This window comes from Elephantulus edwardii, unplaced genomic scaffold, assembly GCF_000299155.1.
Source record: "Elephantulus edwardii isolate Elephantulus edwardi_28Jun2011 unplaced genomic scaffold, EleEdw1.0 scaffold00080, whole genome shotgun sequence".
Taxonomy (NCBI): domain Eukaryota; kingdom Metazoa; phylum Chordata; class Mammalia; order Macroscelidea; family Macroscelididae; genus Elephantulus; species Elephantulus edwardii.
In genome coordinates this window covers 6,536,029-6,560,977 of record NW_006399830.1, presented here as the reverse complement: position 1 = coordinate 6,560,977, position 24,949 = coordinate 6,536,029, and the positions used below count along the sequence as shown (strand labels likewise).

The 24,949-nt window shown below is 45.3% G+C and overlaps 1 protein-coding gene across 1 annotated transcript in view; it reads right to left on the bottom strand.

Moving 5' to 3' along the window:
* The window catches only part of CRCP (CGRP receptor component), a 44,576-nt gene that overhangs the window by 19,553 nt on the left and 74 nt on the right, over nucleotides 1–24,949 (bottom strand). Inside the window, exons 2-7 of the mRNA XM_006889776.1 lie at nucleotides 24,644–24,839; nucleotides 16,383–16,558; nucleotides 15,573–15,577; nucleotides 4,475–4,511; nucleotides 2,212–2,310; nucleotides 397–491 (exon numbers count right to left, since the gene is read on the bottom strand). Of these exons, the coding sequence (XP_006889838.1) occupies nucleotides 397–491; nucleotides 2,212–2,310; nucleotides 4,475–4,511; nucleotides 15,573–15,577; nucleotides 16,383–16,558; nucleotides 24,644–24,839 (608 nt within the window). The remainder of the gene's footprint in view (nucleotides 1–396; nucleotides 492–2,211; nucleotides 2,311–4,474; nucleotides 4,512–15,572; nucleotides 15,578–16,382; nucleotides 16,559–24,643; nucleotides 24,840–24,949) is intronic.

The window sequence follows — 24,949 nt, the reverse complement described above, 5'->3', positions numbered from 1 at the left end:
TCTGATTTAATGTCTGATGTTTGTTATTTTTTAAACAACAACTCATTGAAGAATGTTATCAAGTGCAATAACTGGGCAGTAGAGGAGCAGATAAAAATACTGTCAAACCACCTGGCCTTGAGTAAGCATCAATGTCAAATGACTTTTCATTGTTCAGCCTGGTGCAAAGTACCCTGTGAACTCCACTTCTCAACCAATTTGGTCAGAATGCTTGGGGGGAAGACAGGAGAAATGATGACAAAGGACTCCAAGAGAATCAAAGCTCTGACCTTACCCTAAAAGTGCAGTGTTAATTATAAACCTAAAACCCCATCAAGTTCACAGTCACAGGAACGGCTTCCCCGAGCTATCATTTCACGTCTCACTCTCATCCCACTTAATAGAATGTTTACTTACTTGGTCAGCTTGTGGCTCTTCATTGCTGTGAGGAACTCTCTGATGATCTCGGGGCTCTGAAGCCTGCAGGGTGTTTTTGATATGTATTTCAATGTCTACAAAAAAGGAAAAGGCAAGCGTGACACAAAGAACCCTAAGTGAGTAGGCAACGGTTGTACTATAGCATCGGAATTTTTTTATTTTAAAAATCCCCTGCAAAATAAAATGCCATCAAAATATCCAGCCTTCAGATACAGGAATTCTTAAAAGAAAAAAACTGTATCTAGCATAAAAAAAAATTGATTGAACCCTTAAAACTACTACCCTGAGACCATCCTTAAACCACAAGCATACCCCGGAGTCTTCTTAAAACCAAACACCAAGTTACCTGAACTAAAAAAGTACCTGTTGTGAGCACTGCAGCTCTGACTGTAGGTGACGTAACTGACCAAGGCAACTGAAAGGTTAGGTTAGAACCTTAGGTACTAGTGAGTTCATGTAACGGAGGTTACAACTCAGCACAGGAGGTATGTCTAGCTTAAAGACCACCATCAGCGTCACTGAATTATGTGTAGAAGCTGTTGAACTGATCTGTGTTTCACTCTGTATATTCTCAACAACAAAGTAAATTAAAAAATATATCAGCCAATCTGACAAAAACTGAGAGGTTAACATTATTACAGACAACTCTTTTTTGAAAAATTTCTTTTGGTTTCTGTTTTGGGTGGGGTGTTCGTTTTTTTTTTTTTACAGACAATTCTTGAAGAGTGGAAACTCAGTAAGCAAAGTAGCTACAAGTATATACAGACACAAAGAGATAGCTAGATAAATAAATTAGATGTAGGCTAGCTGGCAGAATGCAGAAATGGAGCAACGGCAAATGACTTAATCAAGGACCAACGTGACTATCACTAGTAATTGCTTATCATGAAATGACAAGGGCATAGAACTATAAATTCAGAAAAACAGGATAAAATATAAAGTTTATATTAAAAAACAAAACTATACATTTAGTTCCATCATAAGACTTCACACCAACCTGCACTGAGGAACAGTCTACAAAATCCCTGACCAGCACTCTTGAGGGCCATCACCCCAGACGACAAACCATAAGGATGTGTGGAGGCGGGAAGGCCAAGGGAGGATCATAACTAAACGGAACGTGGCGTCCTGGGGTGATCACCTGAAGAAGGAAGGCTGGCGGGGAAAACGGGGCAAGTGTGAAGAAAACCTTCAGTTTAATGGCACTGCAGCAGGGTCAATTTCTTAGTCTGGGTCATTGTACCATCTTTGTGTAAGATGTCAGAGAAGAGCGTGAGGGGCTGTGGACTGTGGACACTCCCATTACTATCCTGGCAACTCTTCTCTAAGTTTGCAAATCAGAACCGGAAGGAAACAGCAAGAAATCACATACAAAACGAATCAAACAACAGACACAAAACTAACACAAGGCTTCAAGTTGCTTTTTTTAAGGACAAAGCATAAGGTTGGAAGAGAATGCACTCAATTGTCAACCAGTCATTACAATCAAAATTACTTTTGTTTTCTGCTTCTTGGCACTTCCTATAAGAAAAAAAATGCATCTTTTTATAAAGATGGAGACTGAGTTTTGGTCAGTGTATTCAAGTCAACAAAGAGGCAGTCCTGACCGGGCCAGTCCGCAGCAGGCTGGCACGTCCCTCTCCACACCCTCCCTGGCAGCTGAGTCGACCCTGAACCTCAACACCTGGTGGCTGAGTTTCACCCTCTCCCCCAGCACAAACGCTGAGCAACCCTCACCCCTTACCCTCACCCCTCACCCCAGGTGGCAGAGCTCCACTGTGGCCCTGGGCTTACTTCATAGGTGATCGTGTTCAGATTCTGCTGCCCAGAATTGTGCTTGTTCTTCCCACCTTCTTTTCGCTGCTCCTTAAGATCCGTTAATAACTGGAACACCTGGGAAGAGGCACACAAGAGATTTACAGAAATACCCTTGAGGGACGCATCCACTCCAAGGTGAAATATTTCCAAGGATAAACAGGCAAGCAGAGCTCCTCCACTGTCCCCACAAAACCCACTCTAATCCCAGCAGAGCAAATGAGAGGCTGAGAAGCAACTCACATTTCAAATTTTTAAAAAATCATTTCATGGTGATATGCAGGGGAAAGTTAATAGTGTTTTCCATTCAACACTGAATATACAGTGTTGCCTGACCCGTATTTTAATCCCTACAGTGTAACAATATTCATCCCCCTTCCTCCTTGTGTTTCCCATTTCCACCACTCCTTCTTCCCTACCCCTTCCTTGCCCTTCCTGCCTTCTGAGCCTTCTCTGGGCAAATGTTGCCCTGTTCATCTCAGAGGGTTGATTATGCCAAGAAGTGAGTACCCCCTGGTGTTGCTGTTCACCTTATAGCAGTGACTTTTTAAAAAAAAACAACACCCAAGTCATAAAACAAAAACAAAGCTCTCATCTAAGTCATCTCACGAATGAGTTAAGTAAACTCATTAGTTTACTTAAAATGTTTCAAATTTTCCTATCAATATATACCATGTCACTAATCTTGTCTGATCTCAAAAACATAACATAGGCCTAAAAATAAACTTTATTAAAAAGAAATTCTTTTTTCTGCACTGCAATCCCAGAGGTATGTGGTTCGAATCCACCAGATGCTCTGTTGGAGAAGGAAGGGCAATCTCCTCCTGTACCAGTGAGATCTAATTTGACGGTACACACACAAAAAATAAGAAAATAAAATAAATACTTTTTTAAAGAGTCTAATACTGTAATATGAACATGTTATAATATCTGAAAAAGCAAAATTATGAGGTGATAAAATATGATTTACATAAAGAATAACTTTACTAGAACTTGAGGAGCAAACCTCCCCACAGGGACAGCACACAGGCACCCTGGTGATAGCACACAGGTGTCCTGGTAACAGAACACTACCCTGGTGACAGCTCACAGGTGCCCTGGTGACAGCTCACAGGTGCCCTGGTGACAGCACACAGATGTCCTGGTGACAGCACACAGGTGCCGTGATGACAGCACATGGGAGTACCTGGTGACAGCTCACAGGTGCCCTGGGTTAACAGGGAGGGGAGGGCTTCTCCTTCTGGTCTTCGAGACTCTCCCAGAGAATTAAGGAAGTAGAGGAGTGGGCCCTGCGACTCACAGTGCCGCCTCACCCTGCCTCCGCTTCCTCAGGCACTGACACGTCTCATTTACCGTGCTTTGCAGGTAACTGCGGTTTGTAACAAACTGAAGGTTGTGACATCCCTGCATCACGGATGTCTCCAGGCACCACCGTGTGTGGCTCTGTGCCACGTTAGGCCAGTTAGCACAGTATTTTCAACTTCTTCATAAAGCAATTACCACTTACTAGACTACCAGATAAAAGAACCCCCAGTCACTGAGCCTGTTCCAACTGACGGGGACTCTCCTTTGTGTTTCTAAAAATATTACCTTGGTGTGTTTTAATTTGGGGGGTTTTTTAGAACATTAACTCTTTTTTTTTTTTTTTTTTTTTAGTATATGTGCTGCCGAAGCGAGCACAGAACATTAACTCTTAAAAGAGGGAGATTCCCTTATCTTTCTCTTATAGAGTGGCTGGTGGGTTCGAACTGCTGACTTTTCAGTTGTCAACAGAATATAAACATAACTCGTATTTGCACCATGAAACCAAAAGAATCATGAGCTCGGTATACTGCCATATTCTCTGAACAGCAGTACTCTGGAATTGAACCTACAACATCCCCAAGAGATTCCTGTCGTGGAAGGAGATACAGTGAACACATTTCCCCAATGGATAAAGTATCCAAACGTCTAGCAAAATGCAAATGGCCTAAGAGGCTGCCTCCCACCAGCTAAGCCAGTCTCAGGGAGCTAGGGAAGACTGATTCGTGTTAATGTAAGGACCCCAGGCTCCCTGACACACTGTGTGGATTCACAAACTTAAGAACATTTAAAGGGCCGTCAGAAGAGGTCAGCTGTCCTGCTTCAAAGCAGTGGAAAACCCAATGAGCCCAGGCAGCAATCCTGAGCCCCTAACGCAGCACTCCTCAGAAGCAAAGGGCAGAGAACAGGGGAAAAGCCGGCATCCTTCACGGCTGCTCACCTCGTAGTTGCTCAACAGCGCAGCGTTCGCATTCTTCCTGCAAAAGAAAAGGACATTGTTTCTCTGAGCTCACAGTCCTAGGTGGGCAATAAACAAGTGCAAAACGATTCCTCTGTGCAGCCTCGTCAGGAGCTTGGAGACTAAAACCTAAAACTGAGCCCTTTCCTCCATCCTCGAGCTGGCTGTGGACCATTTCAGAAGAGATTCTCCTTTCTACAGCCATGGTGTATCAGACATCCTTCCCCAGCAGTGATTAAGATACACAGCGCACTGACCTTATGGAGCGCATGTGAAGGCTGGACGATAAAGAAGAGCTAAAAAGAACTGATGCCCTGAACTCTGGTGTTAGTGAAGGGTAACGAATACACTATAGACCGTCAGCAGAACAAAATGATTTGTCTGGAAGGGAAGTAAGGACAATTAGAATACTGCTTAGAAGGACAGATGATGAGGCTTCGTTTCACAGACTTTGCGCATGCCGTCACGAGGGGCCAGTCCCCAGGAAGGGCATCATGCGTGGTCCAGTAGGTCAGCGAAAGAGAGGAAGATCCTCTGTGAGAAAACTGACACAGGGACCGACACAGGGACCGGAGCAAAGCTTGTCAGGTCAGTGTGGGACCAGGCAGGTCCGAACTTAATGGACGTTAACAACAAACTCTCTGGTCTAGTCAGGCAGAAGGTAAGAGAAGTCAGACATGTAGATGGAAAGCAGACACGGGAAGAATCTCGGGACAAAACCACAAGGACAGGGGTCAGTAAACCAAGTGGGAGCGCTAGAATAACCAAAGAAATAAAGTGCTGTGCTCTCTGGTTCTGTCCCCAAGCCCACCTGCATCCATCAGCTACAGACACCTCAGGCAACCACGTCTACAGGCTCTCTGGAAAGGGGTACAGTGAGAATCCCAGTGACAGTCAGGACCCCTGCCAGGCAATCCACAGGGCCCCTCTCCACAGGGGAGCTCATGAGTCCAGCAAGAGGTGTGACTGTCTTCTCCGACGCATGAGCACAGTAACGAGACCTGCATGCTATCTGATCCATGTTGCATTATCACATCAGAAAACACTGCCTCACTATCTCTGTTTTCATTAGAAAACACCTGTCAGCACCCTGCTCGAACCAGCACATGACACCACGTGCCAAACCGCTAAGATTTCACGGAAGTACCACTTTGTCCGAATGACCACAATATGGCATTTTAAAGGAAGAAAAGCATGGAATTACGGACAGACTTTTGAAATCAGATTCCATATTCTTACTCTAGCTACGTCACTTATGTTTTTAAATGGGACTAGACTACCAAATAGTAGTATGGCAGGAACCCAGGTGGCACTGTGGAATAAGCGCTGGGCTCCTAACTGAAAAGCTGGCAGTGTGAGTTTACCAGCCGCTCCGTGGGATAAAAATGAGGCCGCGGGCTCCTAGCAAGATTTACAGCCTTGGAAGCCCTACGGGGTGGTTCTACTCTGTCCTAGAGTCAGGGTCCACTTGGTGCATTTGGTTTGGGTTTTGGGTTCCGGAGCCACCCTGCCTTGATTCTAACGCCGGCTTCTCACACACCAGCTACATGACCTTGGCCCAATGATATCCTGTCTACACACTGATTTCCTCATAGAGCAACAGGACTCAGAGCAGCAACCACTCAAGACACACAGGGAATTGAATGGAGACACACACAGGACCCAAAACACAGCGAGTGAGTGCCACCTACTGTTAGTACCATTATCTGTGTGGCCATCTCTCCACGGCCTCTTCCTACTTGACCTCATTTATCAGGATGAAAATGGGCCCACGAATATTAAAAATTCGCCATAGTTCTTAATACTTACTTAAATCTTTATAAATAGAGGTCACTGTCTTCAAAAGATATTATCTCAATTTATTAAAAACCCTGTGAGGCAGGAGCTATTATGAGGATTCTTACAATGGCTTCCTATACATCTGAAAGCTGGACAATGAATAAGGATGGCAGAAGAGCTGAGGCTTTTGAGCTGTGGTGTTGGAGAAGGGTGCTGAATAGCCCATGAACCGCCAAAGAGCAACCTGACAGGTCCTGGAGAAAGTGCGGCCAGGGTGCTCCTTGAGAGGTAAGCATGGTGAAGCATCGTCTCACATACTCGAGCACACTGTCAAGAGACCAGTCCCTGGAAAAAGACGCCATCCTGGGAAAGACGGGAGGTCTGAGAAAAAGAAGACCCTCAACAAGGTGGACGGACACCTGACTGTTCAACAACGGGCTCACATGTATCAGATGGTGAGGACGGCACAGAACGGCTCAGATCTGCTGTTCAACGGTTTGCAGTGAGTCACAGCGGACTCCACGGTACTTAACAATGACCACACAGAAGATGAAACCGAGGGCCAGGCTAGGTAGCTGGTCCAAGGTCACACAGTGAGAGGTCTAACTCATGTGGAAGAGGGCGGTGGAGCTGTGAAGATGAGAAAGGATCAGAAGAAGGGAAACAGGCGATGCCAAGTCCTGCAAGTCCAGGATGAGGATTCTTGTCTGGTATCAATTGTATGGAGACACCAGAGGCTGTCTTTGATTCAGGATATATTCTAATTATACTGACTCACAGCTTTTAGACCTTATTGTTAGTACTATGTACTGCACACAATACTACAGTGTATAATCGGCTGATGTTATCATTCTCAGATGTTAAATGTCATGGTTTATCATTTGAAACAATGCTGGACAGCAGGCATGGCAAAACCTTTCTTTTTAAAATCGCTATTCAAGGTACATCAGGAATGACGTCCACTGGCTTCATCAGAAAGGAACTCTTTTACAACAGCATCTGAGTAGATCTACGTGATCAGAATGATGATACAATTTCTCCCCAAAATGGGTCACCCAGAAGGGCAGCCTTCCCAGTCACTACCCAGCAGGCAGCCAACACAGGCTCAGGCCTGAACCCGGGTTGGCAGCAGTGACGTCAGCACCCTGCTCAAACCAGCACATGACACTCACCACGCACCAAACTGCTATGATTTCACAAAAGGGCCACTTGGTCCAAATGACCACACTGCACTTGGGTCAGAAACAGCATAATGAGATTTTTAAAAGGAACTAATGCATGGTGATGGTGCTTAATTGGCGCACGGGATATGGCTCACTGAAAACTGACAAGGACAAATCAAATCACATGTCGTTCTCGTCAGGAAGTCAGCTGTCCGTACTGCCTCCTATCTTGACTTGAAAATTAATTACAACTTCCTGTGCTCCCTTGATATACAAACATATCCCTTCTAGGAACAGACCAGGGGGGTTTCCCTCAAGGCCAATGGGGCCATCTTAGGCACCACTGTTAAACCTGCATTTCCAAATCTCAGCCTGAATCAGACACACCTCAGTCCTCAAATGAACATCTCTGTCCTTCAATAATTTGGAGAGATCCTTGACTGTGGGCTTTCCCAGTGCAGTAAGTCTCCTGATCTCCTGACCGCTGGTTCCAAGTGTACTAAGTGTGGATACAAGAGGAAGTCGAAGGTGCTGACAGTTTCAACCTTCTCTCCCCATCATGATGCCGCCTGTTGGTCCACTGGCAAGGATTTTTTCTTTCTTGATGTTGAGATGCAATCTATAATGAAGGCTGCAGTATTTAACCTTCTGCAGCAAAGGGCTTCAAGTCCATGTTACTTTGAAAAAGCATGACAGGGTCATCTGCATAATGAAGGTTATTGATGCGTCTTCCTCCACTCCTGATACCACATTCTTCTTCATAGAGTCATGATGATAAATGAAGACTGAAGTTATGAATTCCATTCCCTTGATTCTACCATCAATACCTATAAAAGCTACAGTTGAGAAATCAAAGAATTGCACTGCACAGCTCTACTGAAAGTGCTAAAGAGCACAGATGTCACTTTAAGGACTAAGATGTGCCTACTCAAGCCAGATCTTTCAACCACCTCATCTGCATGTGAAAGCTAGAAAATTCGTAAGAATCACTGAGGCCTATGAATTATGGTGATGGCTAAGAATACAGAATACACCATGGACTGCCAGAAAAACAAACAAATCTGTCTTGGAAAAAGTCCAGAGTGTTCTAAGCTTAGGAGCAAGGACGGTTAATACTGTCTCACATATTCTGAATGTGTTATCAGGAAGGGCGAGTCCCTGAAGAAGGACAGCATGCTTGGTAAAGGGTCAGCATAAAAGACGAAGACCCTCAATGAGGTGGACTGATACAGTGGCTGGAACAATGGGTCCTAACACAACAATGGTGATGAGGGTGCAGCAGGCCTGGGCAGGGGGTCCTCCTCCTCCTACATCAGGCCTAGGAGTCACAACTGATGCAAAGGCACCTGCCAACAACAAACACTTACTGAATAAAGGCCAATACATCATAAGCCGTCCTTTGCTCAATAAAACGTCAGTGAGTCACTAGGTACCTTTTATGAGGCCTTAAGTGCACTCCTTCTATTGGGAAAATAGTATAAAGGCAGTTTTTATCCTCCAGACGTTACTGGAACCATCACTAATTGACAGGTTGCTGGGAAACAGGACATGGTGAGATCTGACGGATGTCAAGGGAATCTGATCATCAAAGTCAGACGGGTTCATTTCGACATCATGTGCCTCCTAGTGGGATTTCTCCAAGGACTGAAAAATGCACTTTCCTTACAGCAATCCTGCCAAAAACAGGTCTACCTTGAATTTAGCCCTGAGGACACAGCCAGACAAATTCAAACTGAGAGACAGTATTTAAAACAACTGACTTGGATTCTTCCGAAGTTTCAAAACTCGCCTGTCACAATGCCAATCACCAAAAGAGGCTAGAAAATGAGAGTAAAGGCCAGGAAAGAAAGACTCTGACAGAATGAAGTGTACTGTTAATCTTAACTGAATCCTGGAATGGGGGAAGACGGGGCAGGACAATCAGCTCACAGAATGTTACTGAGGTGACCGGAGGCATCTGTGAAGGCGTGCACGTGCGCGCGGGCACACACACACACACACACATGCTTATGAGAGCAGGTCATTGTTATGTGCTGTTGAGTCAGGTACCATTCACAGCAAGCCGACGAACAACTTCTCTGAACCCTGTCCTATCCTGTGCCATCCTCACCATGTCTGACATAGTCAAATCCATAACAGGAAAAGCAAGGCAAATATATGAACACGTCAGCAGTGACTCTACTTCCACTCGGGCATTCACGGTGCTGTGCCTACAACCATAAAGCTCTGCTGGTGTAGTAGGTAGGGAACAGCACTCCTCACCCAAAGGCCACATCTCTCTGACAGTGTGATCCCACCAGAGGCACCACGGAGGAAGATGGGCCATGTCCTCCTGCGGGATCTACAGCCTCAAACACCCACTGCAGGGTCAGCTGGAGTCCATCTGAATTTGAGTTTGAGGCCACGATTTTTGCAATTGTTCCAGACTTAAAACTTTTCAAGCCAAAAAGTTGAGGAAATGAAAATGTTAAGTTACAACAAATTCCATAGTTTAATATTTATAGTAGAAGGATATAAAATGTCATTCCCCCAATATTTTTCAGATACACCAGATATCAGCTGACAGTTTTGTCTATGACATATTTACAACCAGTAACTGTTATATAGCAGGAATTGTCTGTCCTACAGCGAATTCTTTAGGATTATATAATACTTTTACAAACAATCAGATTCTACAAACTACCCATCTATACAAAGTTCCTATTTCCCTGCAAAACATAATAAAGATTTTTAAAAATTCATATTCATTGATGTGATTCCTTAAACAAGGAAACTGTCTTTCTCCAGCAAAGCAGCTGGTGGATTTGAACCCTGGACCTCTTGGTTAGCAATGCAACATGCTATGCACAGTGCCAATAAGGATGTCAACAGGATACAACAAGTGTCTTAGAATGAAACAGTACCATTTCCTCTACAAGTGCGTAAGGTGAATACCGCGAACTTGAAAAATGGTCCGAAGCCACACAACAGGCAGTCATTTCATCTCCTTAGGTAATGAATTCACTGCTTGACAGAAGTTGACTTGCTGTCTAAACTTTAACCTGGAATTTTGCTTAACCTGCTGCGGCAATTTAATGGTTGTAAACAACTACCCTGGAAAAGCAAATTCTGACTAAGCAGAACAAGATGATCTATTGACAGACTCCCCTTGGAAGCCAGGATGTGCGCACATCCCAAAGCCCAAGCAAACAGGGACTGTCAGCTGCCCCCCAGTTAACTCCGGCCAAGGCAATGATGAACAGAATTGCTCAAATCCAACCTGTTACAAATGTAAACAACGGAACCCACAGCTAGCAGAGAAGTAGCTGCTTTCCACGCCTGTTTCTAAACTGTTAAATTAAATCGGTATATAACTTGTCTAAACCTCAGTATTTCCAGACATCAGATGAAGGCAATCCTGACAATACTTTGATTTAAACCACATCACTTGGGAAAATCCATACACTCACCGTGGAGAAAGCTAGTGGACTCGTTTGTACGTATGCATCTAAGGCAGCACCGTGTAACGGAGATCAGCAAATACCTGCAGTGTACACGGGCACCTGTGTGCTGACCAGACAGATGCCATCCCCGCCCTGATGGACCTGACACACTCGGTAAAGGCACTAAACAAGCAAACTATTTTGACAAATCGTAGCTATTTACATTAGAAAGAAACCAGAGTGGAAGAGACAAAAAGAAGACTCATTTCTGAATGGCTGAAGAGGAAATTGTTAAGTTAAAAAGGATACATTCTCTTGAGCCCTGGGCTTCTGTTGACTTTTTTTTTTAAGGCAGGCAAATATTTGAGGAATTATCAGCATACAGTGAGTGTGATGGTTATTACTGTGTCACCATGGCAACAATTCTCAGTATAATGTCACTCTCCGGTGTGCTGTAAATCCTAACCTGTCCGATGTCACTGAAGCAGGATTAGAGATGGTTCTACAAGGATATGACAGGATGAAGGAGAAGTCCCCTCAGGAGCATGGCCTGCACTGACTACATGATTTAACTCTGGCCAAGCTAGAGTTTTCTGTCTGATGCTGGCTCATGACCTCCAGATTCTTCAGTCCTTCTCCATTGTCCCCAAATTTTGCATTCCAGTCACCAATTATTATTAAAGGATCTTGATTGTACCTTCAATCAGTTTCAGACAACATGCATCTATGCAGAGAGCTCTGCTGGCCTAGTGATAAGGAGTTGTGTTGCCAACCCAAAGGCAGGCAGTGCGAACCACCAGCTGCTCTGTGGGGTTCACAGCCTCTGGAAAGATGCAGGAGGGTCAGCTATGAGTCGGTTCCAACTCGACGGCACATAACAACACACATATAAACCTTCAGTGGTTTTGCCTCTCCGGAGAACCAAGCCTAAGAGGAGGGAGTCTAAGAGAACAAGTCTAGAGCCAAGACCTGAGATACTTCAGCATGAAAAGCCTAGAAAAGCAGTTGGTGGAGCCAAGAAAAGAGATGGAGAAGGAAGGAGTCCTTGAGGTAGGATGAAATCCAGAAAAGCATCCAAAAGCCAAGAAGGAGTTCTAGAAGGAAGGAGAAGACAAGTATAGTCACTGCTACTGAAAGATCAAGAAAGTTAAAAGCAGTAAATCAAACATTGGATTTGATAAGGTAGACGTGGCTTATCCTCACAAGAGGCCCTTCTCCGCGTGGCTTATCCTCACAAGAGGCCCTTCTCCACATGGGGGAGGATGAAGTCCATGGCTCAGGTGGGAACACAAACAGCTCCTGTAAGTCCTACCGCCAGGGACCAGAAACAATCAGGAGGATGAGAGAGTAGGATACTTCAAGATATTTAAGATATATACAGCAAAACAGGCCTCTCTGTAAACAAAAGGTTCTGGCAAAGAGGAACCAACTGATGCAAAGGGCCCATCATAGACCTAGAGGGCTCAGTCTCTGGAGAAAGATCTCATGTTGGTAAAGTGGAGCCAGGAAAAAGACGGAGACCTGCAACGAGATGCAGCTACAGAAGCAACTGGGAGGAGGGCCCAGGCCTGGCACTGCTTCAGTCACACAAAGGGTCACCATGGGTCAGAGTCAACCTGATGGCACCAAACGACAATAAAAGATGGGGTGTGAAATCAACGTAGTGTGTCATGTCAACAATCTGTAAAATGAGAAGAGAGAGCATCAAAGAGAACTGCATACCAAACACCAAAAGCCCAAAGCACTGCCATCAAGTCGATTCTGACTCACAGTGACCCTCCAGGACACAGCAGAACTGCACACAGGTTCCCCACGTCAGTCTCTGGGCTAGTAGCTAAGTGCCTTAACAGCTGTGCTATTTTAAATACTATCTCATGAAACTTTTCTTTCCATTCACAATAGACAAATATTAACAAATCGTGTATTAAAATTAAAATCAAAAGCCTGAAAAACAGTAATAAATATAAGCCTGAATAATGAAGTGAACAAACATAAAGGAAACCACGTGTATTAAAAACTGGGGCAACAGAGAATCCTGCTGGCAAGTCAGGATGCCAACCAAAAGGAAGAAGGCTCAAATCCATGGGAGAAAGATGGACAGTCTTTTCCTGAAAAGACTGAAAGCCTCAGAAACCCGACAGGTGGTCACTGTGACCTGGACTCGCCCTGACAGCAGGATGTTCAGAGAACATATACAGATATATCTTAATGACAACCATGTAAAAATCCATACGCAGGAGGTACAGAAGTATGTGGAGCTCTGATGGCCTAGTGGTAAGGAGTGGTGCTGCCACACAAAAGTACAGGGTTCGAATCCACCAGCTGCTCTGTAGGAGAAAGATGATCAACTCCCATACAATTTACTGCCTCTGAAAACCTGCTGGAGGTATGAACTTGGTTCCAATTCGATGGCACAGAACAGTAACTTACACATATACACACACAAACCACTTCCATTTGCACATAGTAAACAACGGTGTCACTCTGGAGACTAAGGTGCGTCTGATACAGGCTATGGTCTTCGCAGTCACTTGTTATGCATCAGAGAGTTGGACAATGACTAAGGAGGATATGACTTTGAGCTGTAGTGCTGGAGAAGAGTACTGAATGTACCCTGGACTGCCAAGAAAACAGATTCACCCTAGAGAGGGTGAAACCAGGCTGCTCCTTGGAGGCAAGGATTCTGAGGCTTCGTCTGACATACTTTGGACATGTTGTCAGGAGGGAAAGGTCCCTAGAGAGGGACATCATGCTTGGGAGGGTGGAGGGACGGCGCAGAAGGGGAAGACCCTCTATGAGGTGGATTGAATCAGTGATTGGGGTAATCGGGATGGGTGTGTCAGAGGCAGTGCGACTGACAGAGGATAAAGCAAGGTTTAGGGCTGTTGTACACAGGGTTGCTATGAGTTGCAAGCAACTCGACGGCACATAACAGCAGCAACAATAAACAAATGTGGAAAAGACAACAGAGAGTCAAATTGTTGAAAGGGTTTTTACTCCCTGCTATAAACACATCCCCCAACACACACGCTGTTTCTCTAGTCTTAGTCCAGGCTCATGAAGTCTCTTCTCTGAACAAAACCTCCCCTCCCTAACTGTGCTCCATCAAACCTGGTGAGCGTACCTCTCCAGAGTTAGGAAGGAGCAGAGGGCCCCATCCCTTAAGCACTGTTCTATGCCAGCTGGACCCTATCCCAGCAGGACCCTATCCCAGCAATCCTCTGCCCTCCTCCTGCTGCTTTCAGGGTGTCACTTCTCTGCCTCCCTCCTGGTACTTCCAAGGCTTCACTCCTCTCTAAGTCCCAAATACTGACCTGTGCTTCCCCCTGTGACCCAGGAAAACCCCCTGCTGATGCATCAATTTTAACTGAAAATGACCCTAAAGGACAGAGCAGCATCGCCCACAGGGTTTCAGATGATGTAAATCTTTACAGGGGCTGACCGCTTCATCTTTCTCCTTAGGATTAGCTGATGGATTCAAACCACTAACTTTTGGGTTAGCAACCTAACAATCTACTGCACCAAAAGTGCTCTTTCAGATGTCCAAGTATGAAGACCCAGATGCAAAAGTCGGGAAATACTTGTCCCGGGCTCTACAGCGCCTAGACTGGGAGCTGGGCTCCAAATCTCTCTACAGGAAAGCCCTCAGCAGCCAAAACCACCAGCAGTAGCAATGAGCACGCCACTAGTGAGCACAGCTGGGAAGGGGGCTCTCACACGGCTAGGAAATGTGACAAACCAAGGGGAGGGAAGAAACTCATCAATGCCTTCCAATAAATATCGATACAAAAGAAAAATCAAATCCACCGGTAAAGAACGGATGTCAATTCAGTGACTCTCCACTGCTCATCTTTCTTCCCAGGAGTAGCTGGTGGGTTTCAACCACTGACCTTCTGGTGAACTGCCTGACACATACACTATGCCACCCGAGCTCCTTAAATATGTATTAGGCTGTTGTTAGCTGCTACTAACACAGCTCCAACTGATGACAACCCCATGTACAGCAAAATAAAACACTGCTGGTGTGTGCCACTGTCCTTAGAGCTGGTCTCCTCAGGTCCACCGCTGTGATCACTGGGTATTCTGAGTACCTTCAAGAGAAGGAGCTGTCAATGTTTTGTTCTGATCCCTACAGTTTTCCCTGAGAAATTTTTGGAAACAGATTCTGAGGTCTTTCTTCCTAGTGTCTCTTGGACTGGAAACTGTGCTGAAACCCATCCACCACGGCTGACACTGCTAGTACTTAAGATACCGGTGGCATAGCCTCCAGCATCATGCAACACGCAAGCCATTTCAAACTGACAGACTGGCGATGGATGGGTCTGAAACTCACTGTGAAACAGATGCAATTCCTGATGTCCCTTACTGCTTAATGAAGCTGGGTGTAATCATACAAGTAACTCATTTCAATTATAAAAAATACAACACTCAACAACAGGTCAACTTCCCCTGGTCTTGGCGAAGAGCTCCGGGAAGGTTTCTCTCAGGAAAATGAAGTTTAAGTGCAAGTCCCAAAGACCAGGCAGTGTGCAGAAATGATGCCAGATGAGGAGAGAGGAGTTTCTCTGGACTCTGCAGGAGCGTGCCTACAGTCCCAGGCAATTCCACTAAACATTCCACGGCTGTTCTGGAGTCACGCTGAGGTCGCTACCCATCTTCTGGTTTCAAAGTAACATCAAATATAATCCCACTGCTGTCAAGTTGGTTCTGACTCACAGCAACTGTAGGACATAAGAGAACTACCCCGTAGGGGTTCCAAGGCTGTCAATCTTTGTGGACGCAGACTGCCTCGTCTTTCTCCCTAAGAGGAGCTGATGGGTTCGAATTGTTGTACTTGAAATTAGCAGACATACGTTTTAATATCTAGGCCACCAGGGAGGCTAGGATTTTGAAGCTCCCTCCGCTTTACTTACTTTGGGCAAGTGGCCAGGAGAGATCGGTCCTTGAAGAAGGACATCATGCTTGAAAGGGTGAATGGATGGACAGCGCAGGAGAGGGAGACCCGGAAAGGATGGATTGATACAGTAACTGGGGCGAAGGGGGTTGGTGTGTCAGGATTAGTGAGACTGGCTCAGGACAGGGAAGGGTTCACAGCTGCTGTACATAGGGTCGCTATGCATCGCAGGCAACTCAACCAATAACATTCTATGACAGGTTTGGAAGCAGGAGAGTGGTACCCATTTCCTTAACAACTTCCCTGGAGAAACTCTATGAAGTCTGATAAATGTCAGTGGTTGTAGAGGGGCTTCAGGCATTTTGTTTATAGGGTCGCTATGAGTCGTGCTCGACTCGAAGGCAATCAACAACAACCAGAAAAAGGCACAAATAAAACGTAGCCGACCTTGGTGGCGCCCAGCTCCCTGCAGCAAGCACTGAGGTTCAGAAGTGCAGCACCGGTGCCCCTTTCTTCCCTGCCCACCTGGGTTCCACGGCCTATTCTTGAGTGTCCCGGTGCACAAAGCCCCTACGACGGGCCGCCCCTCCCCGTGTGCCTCGGCCTTCAGCCCTCCATCCCGGGTGGCTTACACTTCCATGTCGTCTCCGCCTCGTCGCCTCCAGGTGCCACCGAACAATGAGGTTCAGACAGCACCGCCGCCGCTCTCGCTCCTGCGTCTGGCAGCTCGGCAAGCCACTTCCGGGTCGCGGTGCATGCCGGGACCGCCGTGGTGCATGCCGGGACCGCCGCAGGGCCCGCCGGGAGCCTGGCGGAGGAGTCCGGGTGTTGCACAGCCTGGACTGTAAGCTGCATGCAGGCATCGCTTGTCACGGTCTAGGTTTTATCAGGAGTGTTAAAGCAAATTAAAGACACGTCCAAATCGATAGACCTTTGTGCCTTTAAAAATCACAGAACCAAAAGCCAGCGCGGAAAAAAAAAATAAATCCTAGAACCACTCCAGGAGGAGGTGGAGAGGGATTTCTTGCTGGAACCTGCAAGTGTTTGTTGTCCTTTTGTGCTCCATAGACCTTTGTGGCTTTAAAAATTACAGAACCAAAAGCCAGCGCGGAAAAAAAAAATAAATCCTAGAACCACTCCAAGAGGAGGTGGAGAGGGGATTTCTTGCTGGAACCTGCAAGTGTTTGTTGTCCTTTTGTGCTCCATCCCTGAAAGTTCAGTGAGCTAGACACCTCTGTGCTTTTCTCTTTATGTGAGTTAAAGCCGAATAAGCATTTTTAAAGAGTTGGGGAGGGGTTTTTTTAATCACTGTCCTCCTCTCTTCCTGTCCCTATTCGTTGAGAGTCAGGTGGTGGAGGGGAACATTAAAGGCAAGCACAATCGCTGACCTGGGGACCTTTGTGGTAATTTGTCCAAAAAGAATTTTCAGATGCTTGGAAAAAAAGAAACATCGGTAGCGAAGCTTATGCTGGAGAATGGCGAAAATGCGCAACAATGGAGAATTTGTTAAATTGTGATAAAGCAATACAATATGAGCCCTGGTGGTGTAGTGAATAATGTATAGGGCTGCTAACGCAAGGATTGGCAGTTCAAATGCACCAGTCCGTCTACGGGAGAAAGACAAGCCGTTTCCGCCATTAAGAATTTACAGTGTCTGAAACTGGATAGAGGGTCAGTATGAATTGCAATAATTTGGTGACAGTTTCGTTTGGAATGAATAGATCTAGATATGTATATGTATGTATACACACATATACATACACACACACAGTATATGTAGCCATGAAAAATCAGTAAACTATATGGTGTAATATGTGAAGGAAAATGTTCAAAGTAGGATTTTAAAAAATTAAATCTTAAAAGATCCTGATTACAGTCAGAAAAAATAACCAAACAGTTGCTGTCACGTCAATTCCAACTCAAAGAGAACCCTTTGCATTTTTCTGGGTGATACGTGCTCCACAGTAGATCCACAGGTCTTTCTTAGGAGATGCTTTATAGAGAGAGAGAAGAAGAAAAAAATCCAGTGGCCCTGCAGAAGAAAGATGAGCAATCTCCTCTGGAAAATAGAACCCCAGAAACCAAATGAAGGATTGCTGAGTCAGAACCACAGTTGACTAGATGGCACGTAACAAACAATGATGCATTGTGGAAACCATGTAAGGTATTCCCCAGGATCTGATAAAGCAAATAGTTTCTAAGAGGACAAAGGGTGGGATGCATTTCTTTATCCCATCACAGTTTGGAGAAACCAGTAGTTCATTTAACCATTAAACAGGAGATAAAAGAAGGTATTACCTCCCAGACAGGTCTAAAAGTAAATAATTACACCCCTGAAGAACACACTCCCAAGGACAATCACTCTAGAGAGACAAAAAGGGTAGTACCACAAACTACAAATACTAGGGAGGTGATAGAGACATCAGCACTCATTTACTGCTGGTGGGAGTGTAAAATGGTGCAGCCACTATGGAAGATAGTCTGACACTTTCTCAAAAAGTTGGAAATAGAAATATCATTTGACCCAGCTATCCCAGTGCTGGAAATATACCCTGAAAAAACCCAGAGCCATGACTCAAATAGATGTATGATACCCATGTTTATTGCTGCGTTATTCACAATAGCAAAGAGATGGAAGCAACCCAAGTACTCATCAACAAACGAATGGATAGAAAAACTATGGTACATTCACATGGTGGAATATTATGCAGCACTGAAAAACAATGAATTTGTAAAACATTATACAATATGGGGGAGACTCAAGGGCACTATGTTAAGTGAAATAACAGTCACAAAATATTGCATAACACTGCTGCATGCAAAGGACAGACATGGGAAGGGTTGGAGAGAGAATGGAAAGAGTAACAAACACTGCAGTAGAACAGATGAGGGGGTGATCTGTGTGAAAGAAATGTATTATTAGGCATCACACACATGACAACAATCTAGAATAAAGAGTGCATTGTGGGGAAGACTGGGGGAGGAGGAGGAAAGGGAGGAAGAAAAAAAATTTTTTTTAAAAAAAGGAAGCATTTACCCAAAAACTTAGAAGGGAAGACAGACAAATGGAAATGAGAACTCAAAGAGATAGGAAGAGTGTTGATATATTAAGGGAACTGCTACCAATGTCACAAACAAACATGTAAAAATTGTTTAATGGGAAACGTATGTGTTCTGTAGTATGCAATAAAAAAAATTAAAATAAATCTAAAAAAGGACATCTAAACTGAAAACCCAAACCCACTTCCATGAGTCAGTTCCAACTCATGGTGACTCTATTGGGTTTCCAAGGCTATAAATTTTAATAAGAAAAACTGCATCTTTTTCCTGAGGAGTGGCTGGTGGATTTGAACTACTGACCCTCCACCCAGCAGGCCAACATGGGGCTCCTTAAAAAGATAACTACCTTAAGAAATCTAGCTACTTCGCCCTAACTGAGCTCTGGTGGCCTAGTGACAAGAAGTTGTGCTGCATCCCTAAGGCACACAGTTCGAGGCAACTAGCTGCTCCATGGGAAATGGATGGGGAATCTCCTCCCATGCGCTGAAAATCCACCAGAGGGTCAGCTATGGATCACTTCCGACACTATGGTACACAAAAACATCCGCAAATACCATGTTGGAGAGAATAAGGAACAGAGTGGTGCCTGAGGAACACCACCTGTTCCAACTCCCTGACATTTAAGCATTTTCTCAGTCTACGTCCTAAATACAATTAGGCCTTTGAGATAACCATAACCTAATAATTTAAGAAACCCTAAGCAAGAAAGTTCTAGATAATCCCAGTCAATGCTCAGAACAGTCAGTGATACAGTGAGAAACTTGTTGTTTTGCCCTTGGGAACCTTTTGTTACAGAGCAACACTTAACTTATACACCCAGAATGCATCTACACATAAGAAGTGCTAACTAGTAGACCTGTTATTGTTGTCGGATGCTGTTGAGTTAACTACAACTCAAAGGGACCCTATGAACAACAGATCTGAACCTTGTCCCATCCTACGCCATCCTCAGGATCTCAGCCATGCTAAAGTTTATTTTGTAGTCAGTGTGTCAATCCGTCTGGTTGAGGGTCTTCCGCTCCTTTGCAAATCCTCTGCTTTTTCCTGGTGTGATGTCTTTTCCCAAGGACTGGTCTCTCCTGACAACAGGCCGAAAGTACGTGAGATGAACGTTTCACCATCCTTGACTCTAAGGAGCATCTTGGTTGCATTTTCCGTCAAGGCTGATTTGTTTGATCTTTTGGCAGTCTGTGGTATGCTCAATACTCTTCTCTAATATCACAATTCAAAGTCATCCATTCTTCAGTCTTCCTTAGTCATCATTCAATTTTCAGACACCTAGGAAATAACTGGAAATACCATGACTTGGGGCAGCTGTGCCTTAATCTTCAAACTGACATTATTGCTTTTCATTGGTATTTAAAGAGGTCTTTGACAGCAGAATTCCCCAATGTAGCACATTTTTTTTGTTTCTTGACTGCTTCTACTAGGGGTATTAATTGTAGATCCAAGTAAAATGTAAGCACTGATCTGTATGGGATGAGACTGCCCATCTTTTTCCATGGAATATTTGGTGGGTTCAAACTGCCTATCTTTGTGTTGACAGCACAAAACTTTGCCACTAGGCCACCCGAGCTCCCTCTTGGCCCACTTCTTGATGTTGTTGTGTGCTGTTGAGTCACCTGCAACCCATAGAGATCCTACATACAGCAGCTCTGAACTCTGTCATTTTGAGCCAGTCTCACTAATTCCAACACACCTACTCCTATTGTCCCAATTACAGTATCAATTCATCTCATCTGGGGCCTTCCTTTCCTGCGTTGTCCCTCCACCCTTCGAAGCATGATGTCCTTCTCCAAAGACCAGTCTCTCCTGGCCACATGCCCAAAGTATGTGAGATAGAGCTTCAAAATCCTAGCCTCCATGGAGAAACTTGATTTCATGCTCTCCAAGACAAGCTTTTTATTTTCTTGGCAGTCCATGGTATGTTCAAGAATCTTCTCCAGCACCACAGCTCAAAAGCATCAAACATCCTTAGTCATTGTCCAGCTCTCTGAAGCATACCAAGTAATTGTGAAGACCATTGCCTGGATTAGGCGCACCTTAGTCTCTAGACTGATCTCTGTGCTTTTCAGCACTCTGGAGAGGCCCCTGACTGCAGATTTTCACATTGCAATTACATCTTTTGATTTCTTGACTGCTGTTGTTAAGAGTGTTGATTGCGGAGTTGAGCAAGTTGTAATTGTTAACAACCTCAATCTCTTCTCCATCTATCATGGTGCTGCCAATTGTCCCAGTGGTGAGACTTTCATTTATTAGTAGCTTCAGCTGTTATTTTTTATCATCACTCATTTGTTGGTTAGTCCTTCTGCGGTAGCTGTGTTGCTGTGATAATGCAAGCTGTACTACCAGTAGAGCCATCTACATTTTAGCAGAGCTTCCAGAAAAAGACTAGTAAGAAATGTCTGGTGATTGGCTTCTAAAAATTAGTCAAGGAAATTCCTATAGATCACTGAAAGACTACTGTGTGATATAGACCCATCCTCTGGGAGACCAGCTCATAGTTTTTTCTATGGGCATCGTGTTTGGCGGAGGTCAACTAAAAAGGGAAGACCTTCAATGAGGTAGAGTCCAAGACAATGCAATATTCACAACCACAGATTCCAGCAGGAAGAGGGGATAGGACCTACAACATTTCTTCTTGTTACACCTGTTATACATAAAATTGCCAGGAGTTGGAGCCACGGGGCAACTAACAACAAAACACTGTTTAATGAGAATAAATTCGCTCCAACTAGGATGGAGGATGGAGAGCCGTTCAGGAGAGGAAGACCGTGGATGAGATGGGTTGACACAGTGACTGGGGTAATGGAGGTAGGTGTGTTGGATACAGTGAGATTGACTCAGGATAGGACAAGGTTCACAGATATTGTACATAGAGTCACTATGAGGAACAGGCAACTCGATGGCACATAACAATAACAATAGTGGCACTGTACAGATTTGTAGTGACCTAATGCTAGGGAGCTGGGCTATAAACCCAAAGGCACACTGTTTGAATCCACCAGCTGTTCCACAGGAGAAAGATGGGCAGTTTCCTTCCATGAGATTTACAGCCTCGGAAAACTCACTGGAGGGTTAGCTGTGGGTCAGTTCTGACTCAACAGCACATAACAACAGTGACACAGTAGTTATGTGCTGGACTGCTAATTGAGAGGTGGGCAGTTCAAATTTAGCAGCTGCTACAGAGGAGATGCTTGGGAAGGTGGAGGGGCAGTGCAAGAGAGGAAGACCTTGAGTGAGATAGATTGATTCAGTGGCTGGAGTAATGGGAGTAGGTGTGTCAGAGACAATAAGGTTGACATAGGATAGATCAGGGTTAAGAGCTGTTGTATTAGGGTCACTATGAGTCGCAGCTCGGGAAGTTCTCCTTGCCAGGAGGAGCATGGTGGCATGAGCACAGGAATCATGGCAAGCTTTTGGAGTCGAGTGCTTTTCTGGGCATGTGTTTGACGTGCAGGTTTGCTCTGTCACAGGGAGCGAGGCAAGCCAGGCTGGACCTAGGGTTTGAGCCAGGAGGCAGCCTTAAACCCAAAGGGCCCTCAGGCCTGCAGCCCTCGGCCAGGTTCAAATTATTTTCCTTTCAAGCATTCTTCTAGGTGGTATAGCACTGGTCTGTGCATTGCTGTACAGAGGTAACTAACTCATGGTTGCTGTGATGCTGAAGACTGTGACAGTGATGTGCCAATCGTGGTAATGGGTACCCACGGTGGACAGTGTTGGCTGGAGCTTCCCAACTAAATCAAGCCTGGAAGCAGGAGCGGCATCCACTTCTGAAATGGCTTGCCTGCAGAAACTCTATGTATGAACAGTGCTCAGGCCGTTCATTCATAGGGTCGCTATGAGTCGTCTACGACTTGACGGCACCAAACAACAACAACAACATGAGTTGCAAACAACTTGACAACACATAACAACAACCACCACCACAACAACAACCTAGGAGAAAGATGGGAACTCTCCTTCTGTAAATATTTACAGCCTCAGAAACCCAATTGGGGGGGGGTCACATAAATCATAATAAATTTGACAGAATTTGTTTTGGTTTTGGTATAAATTGGAATTCCTGGGTGGTGCAAATGGTTAATGAACACAACTACTAAATGAAAGGTTGGAGGTTTGAGTCAGAAGAAAGCCTGGTATTCTATTTCCAGCAAATCAACCATTGAAAATCCTGTGGAGCACAGAGCTACATGGGGACCACTCTGTGTTGACTTTACCACAATTGGTATACACACAGCACACGTATGATTTCTTACTCTCTAAGCCAAGTGCATGGTGGTGGTTACCCTCTTTTTACTGAACTAAAAAGGAATTGAGCAACTTTCCCAGGGTCAAGTGCAAGCAATGATGCTGATTAGATTCCACCCTGGGTTTCTCTGACTCTTAAAACTCTATCATGATGTGTACCCCAGTCTGGGACCTGACACCTGAGCTCTCCTAAAGTGAATGCTTAGATGGGTTCCCAGCACCTGTCTCCATTAATAATTAACAAGACTGGGAATCTCACCTTTCCAGGTGGCTCTTGCAAACTCAAAATGAAGCATGTGTAAACTCCTCCAAATTAAATCTATTGCCAGTGAGCTGATTCCAACTTGTAGTAACCCTGAAGGACAGAGCAGAACCGCCCCATGGGTTTCCAGGTTTCTAAAGCTATGAAGACCTGCAGAAGCCAACTGCCCTATATGTCCCTGATGGAGAGACCTATGGATTCAAACTACTGACCCTTCAGTTAGCAAATCAACACTTAATCCACCATGCCACCAAAGTTCCTGGTGTTTGCATGGCCCATCTTCAGCAAATTATGAGTATGGCAACTTGCTGGCCTTTCAAACTTCTTATCAAACTTCTTTCCATCACAGGAATTGGAAGGACAGGTGATTATTACCATGTGAGATTTAGCTTAGTAATTCATTAGTTGATCCCTCACATAATTAGTTTTCAATAAATGAGCTTCTTGTAGCCATTTGACTGTTACCTGGTCCCTGAGCAGGACACTCCTATCAAAGACTCAAACCCCTCCCCAAGCTGCTCCTTCTGCCAGGAATGACCATTTCCCCTTTTGCGCTGACCAAAATCAAACCGACTGCCAGTGGAGTGGATCCAGGCTCCTAGCGACCCTCTAGGACAGAGCAGAACTGCTCCATTGGGTTTCCAAGACTGTAAATCTTCTAGAAACCAGATACCTCCTCTCTCTTTCACAGAGAAGCTTAAGGGTTCAAATCCCAGACCTTTCAGTTAGCAGTCCCATTCTTAATCCACTGCACCACCAGGAATCCACTGCTGTGCAAACATCTCTCATTTTGCAAGGTGCAGCTCAGGGGACATCTCCCCAGAAGCACCTCCAGGTCAGAGATTTGTACCTCCAGTGCCCAGAGGCCAGTCAGACATTTGTTGAATTGATTACTTGATCACGTTACTTAGTCTTCCCTGAGTGCCCCGAGATCGTCTCCCCACACCTGTGTCCCTCTCTGCGCTCCTTGCACAGTCTGTATTTTAACTTCGTGAAGACAGGCATCGTCTCTCACTCTTTTTCTCAGTGTCTGCCTATCTGGTGTTGCTGTGATACTAAATACGCTTCTGCAGAGTTTTCACACTAAGACGGACTAGGAAGAAAGGACTGACAATCTCTCTTTAAAAATCAACCAGTGATAGCCGTGCAGGTCACATCAGTCTGATCTGCACCGGATCAAAGCGAGGGCTGCCTTTAGTCGTAGGGGGTCGTCATGCGTTGGGGATCGATTGGAGGGCAGCTGACAAGCATGTACTTACTGAGTTGTTAGCAGACATAGCTCACTGTACTTTGTGAGCCCGCCAGGTCCACGGTCACTACCGAGTCTGCAAACCAGAGCACTGTCACTGGGCACCACCCTCGTGGCCCCAATGCCACCCGGGGGCGCTCCTCCTCCATAGGTGGCCTCGCCCACAGTGACGATTGGACAGGAACAGCAACGCCCAGTTATCGGGGCCACGTACGATTGGTTCGGCCACCGCCGGAGGCGGGACAGGGCGGGGCCTGGCTGACGCCACTGGGGCCAGAAAAGCAGGAGGGTGAGTTCGCGCTGCTGGCGGGGAGGACACAGCACCGCGCCCCGGAGTCCCGCGCTGCGCAGCCTGGAACCCGGACCCCGAGGGTCGT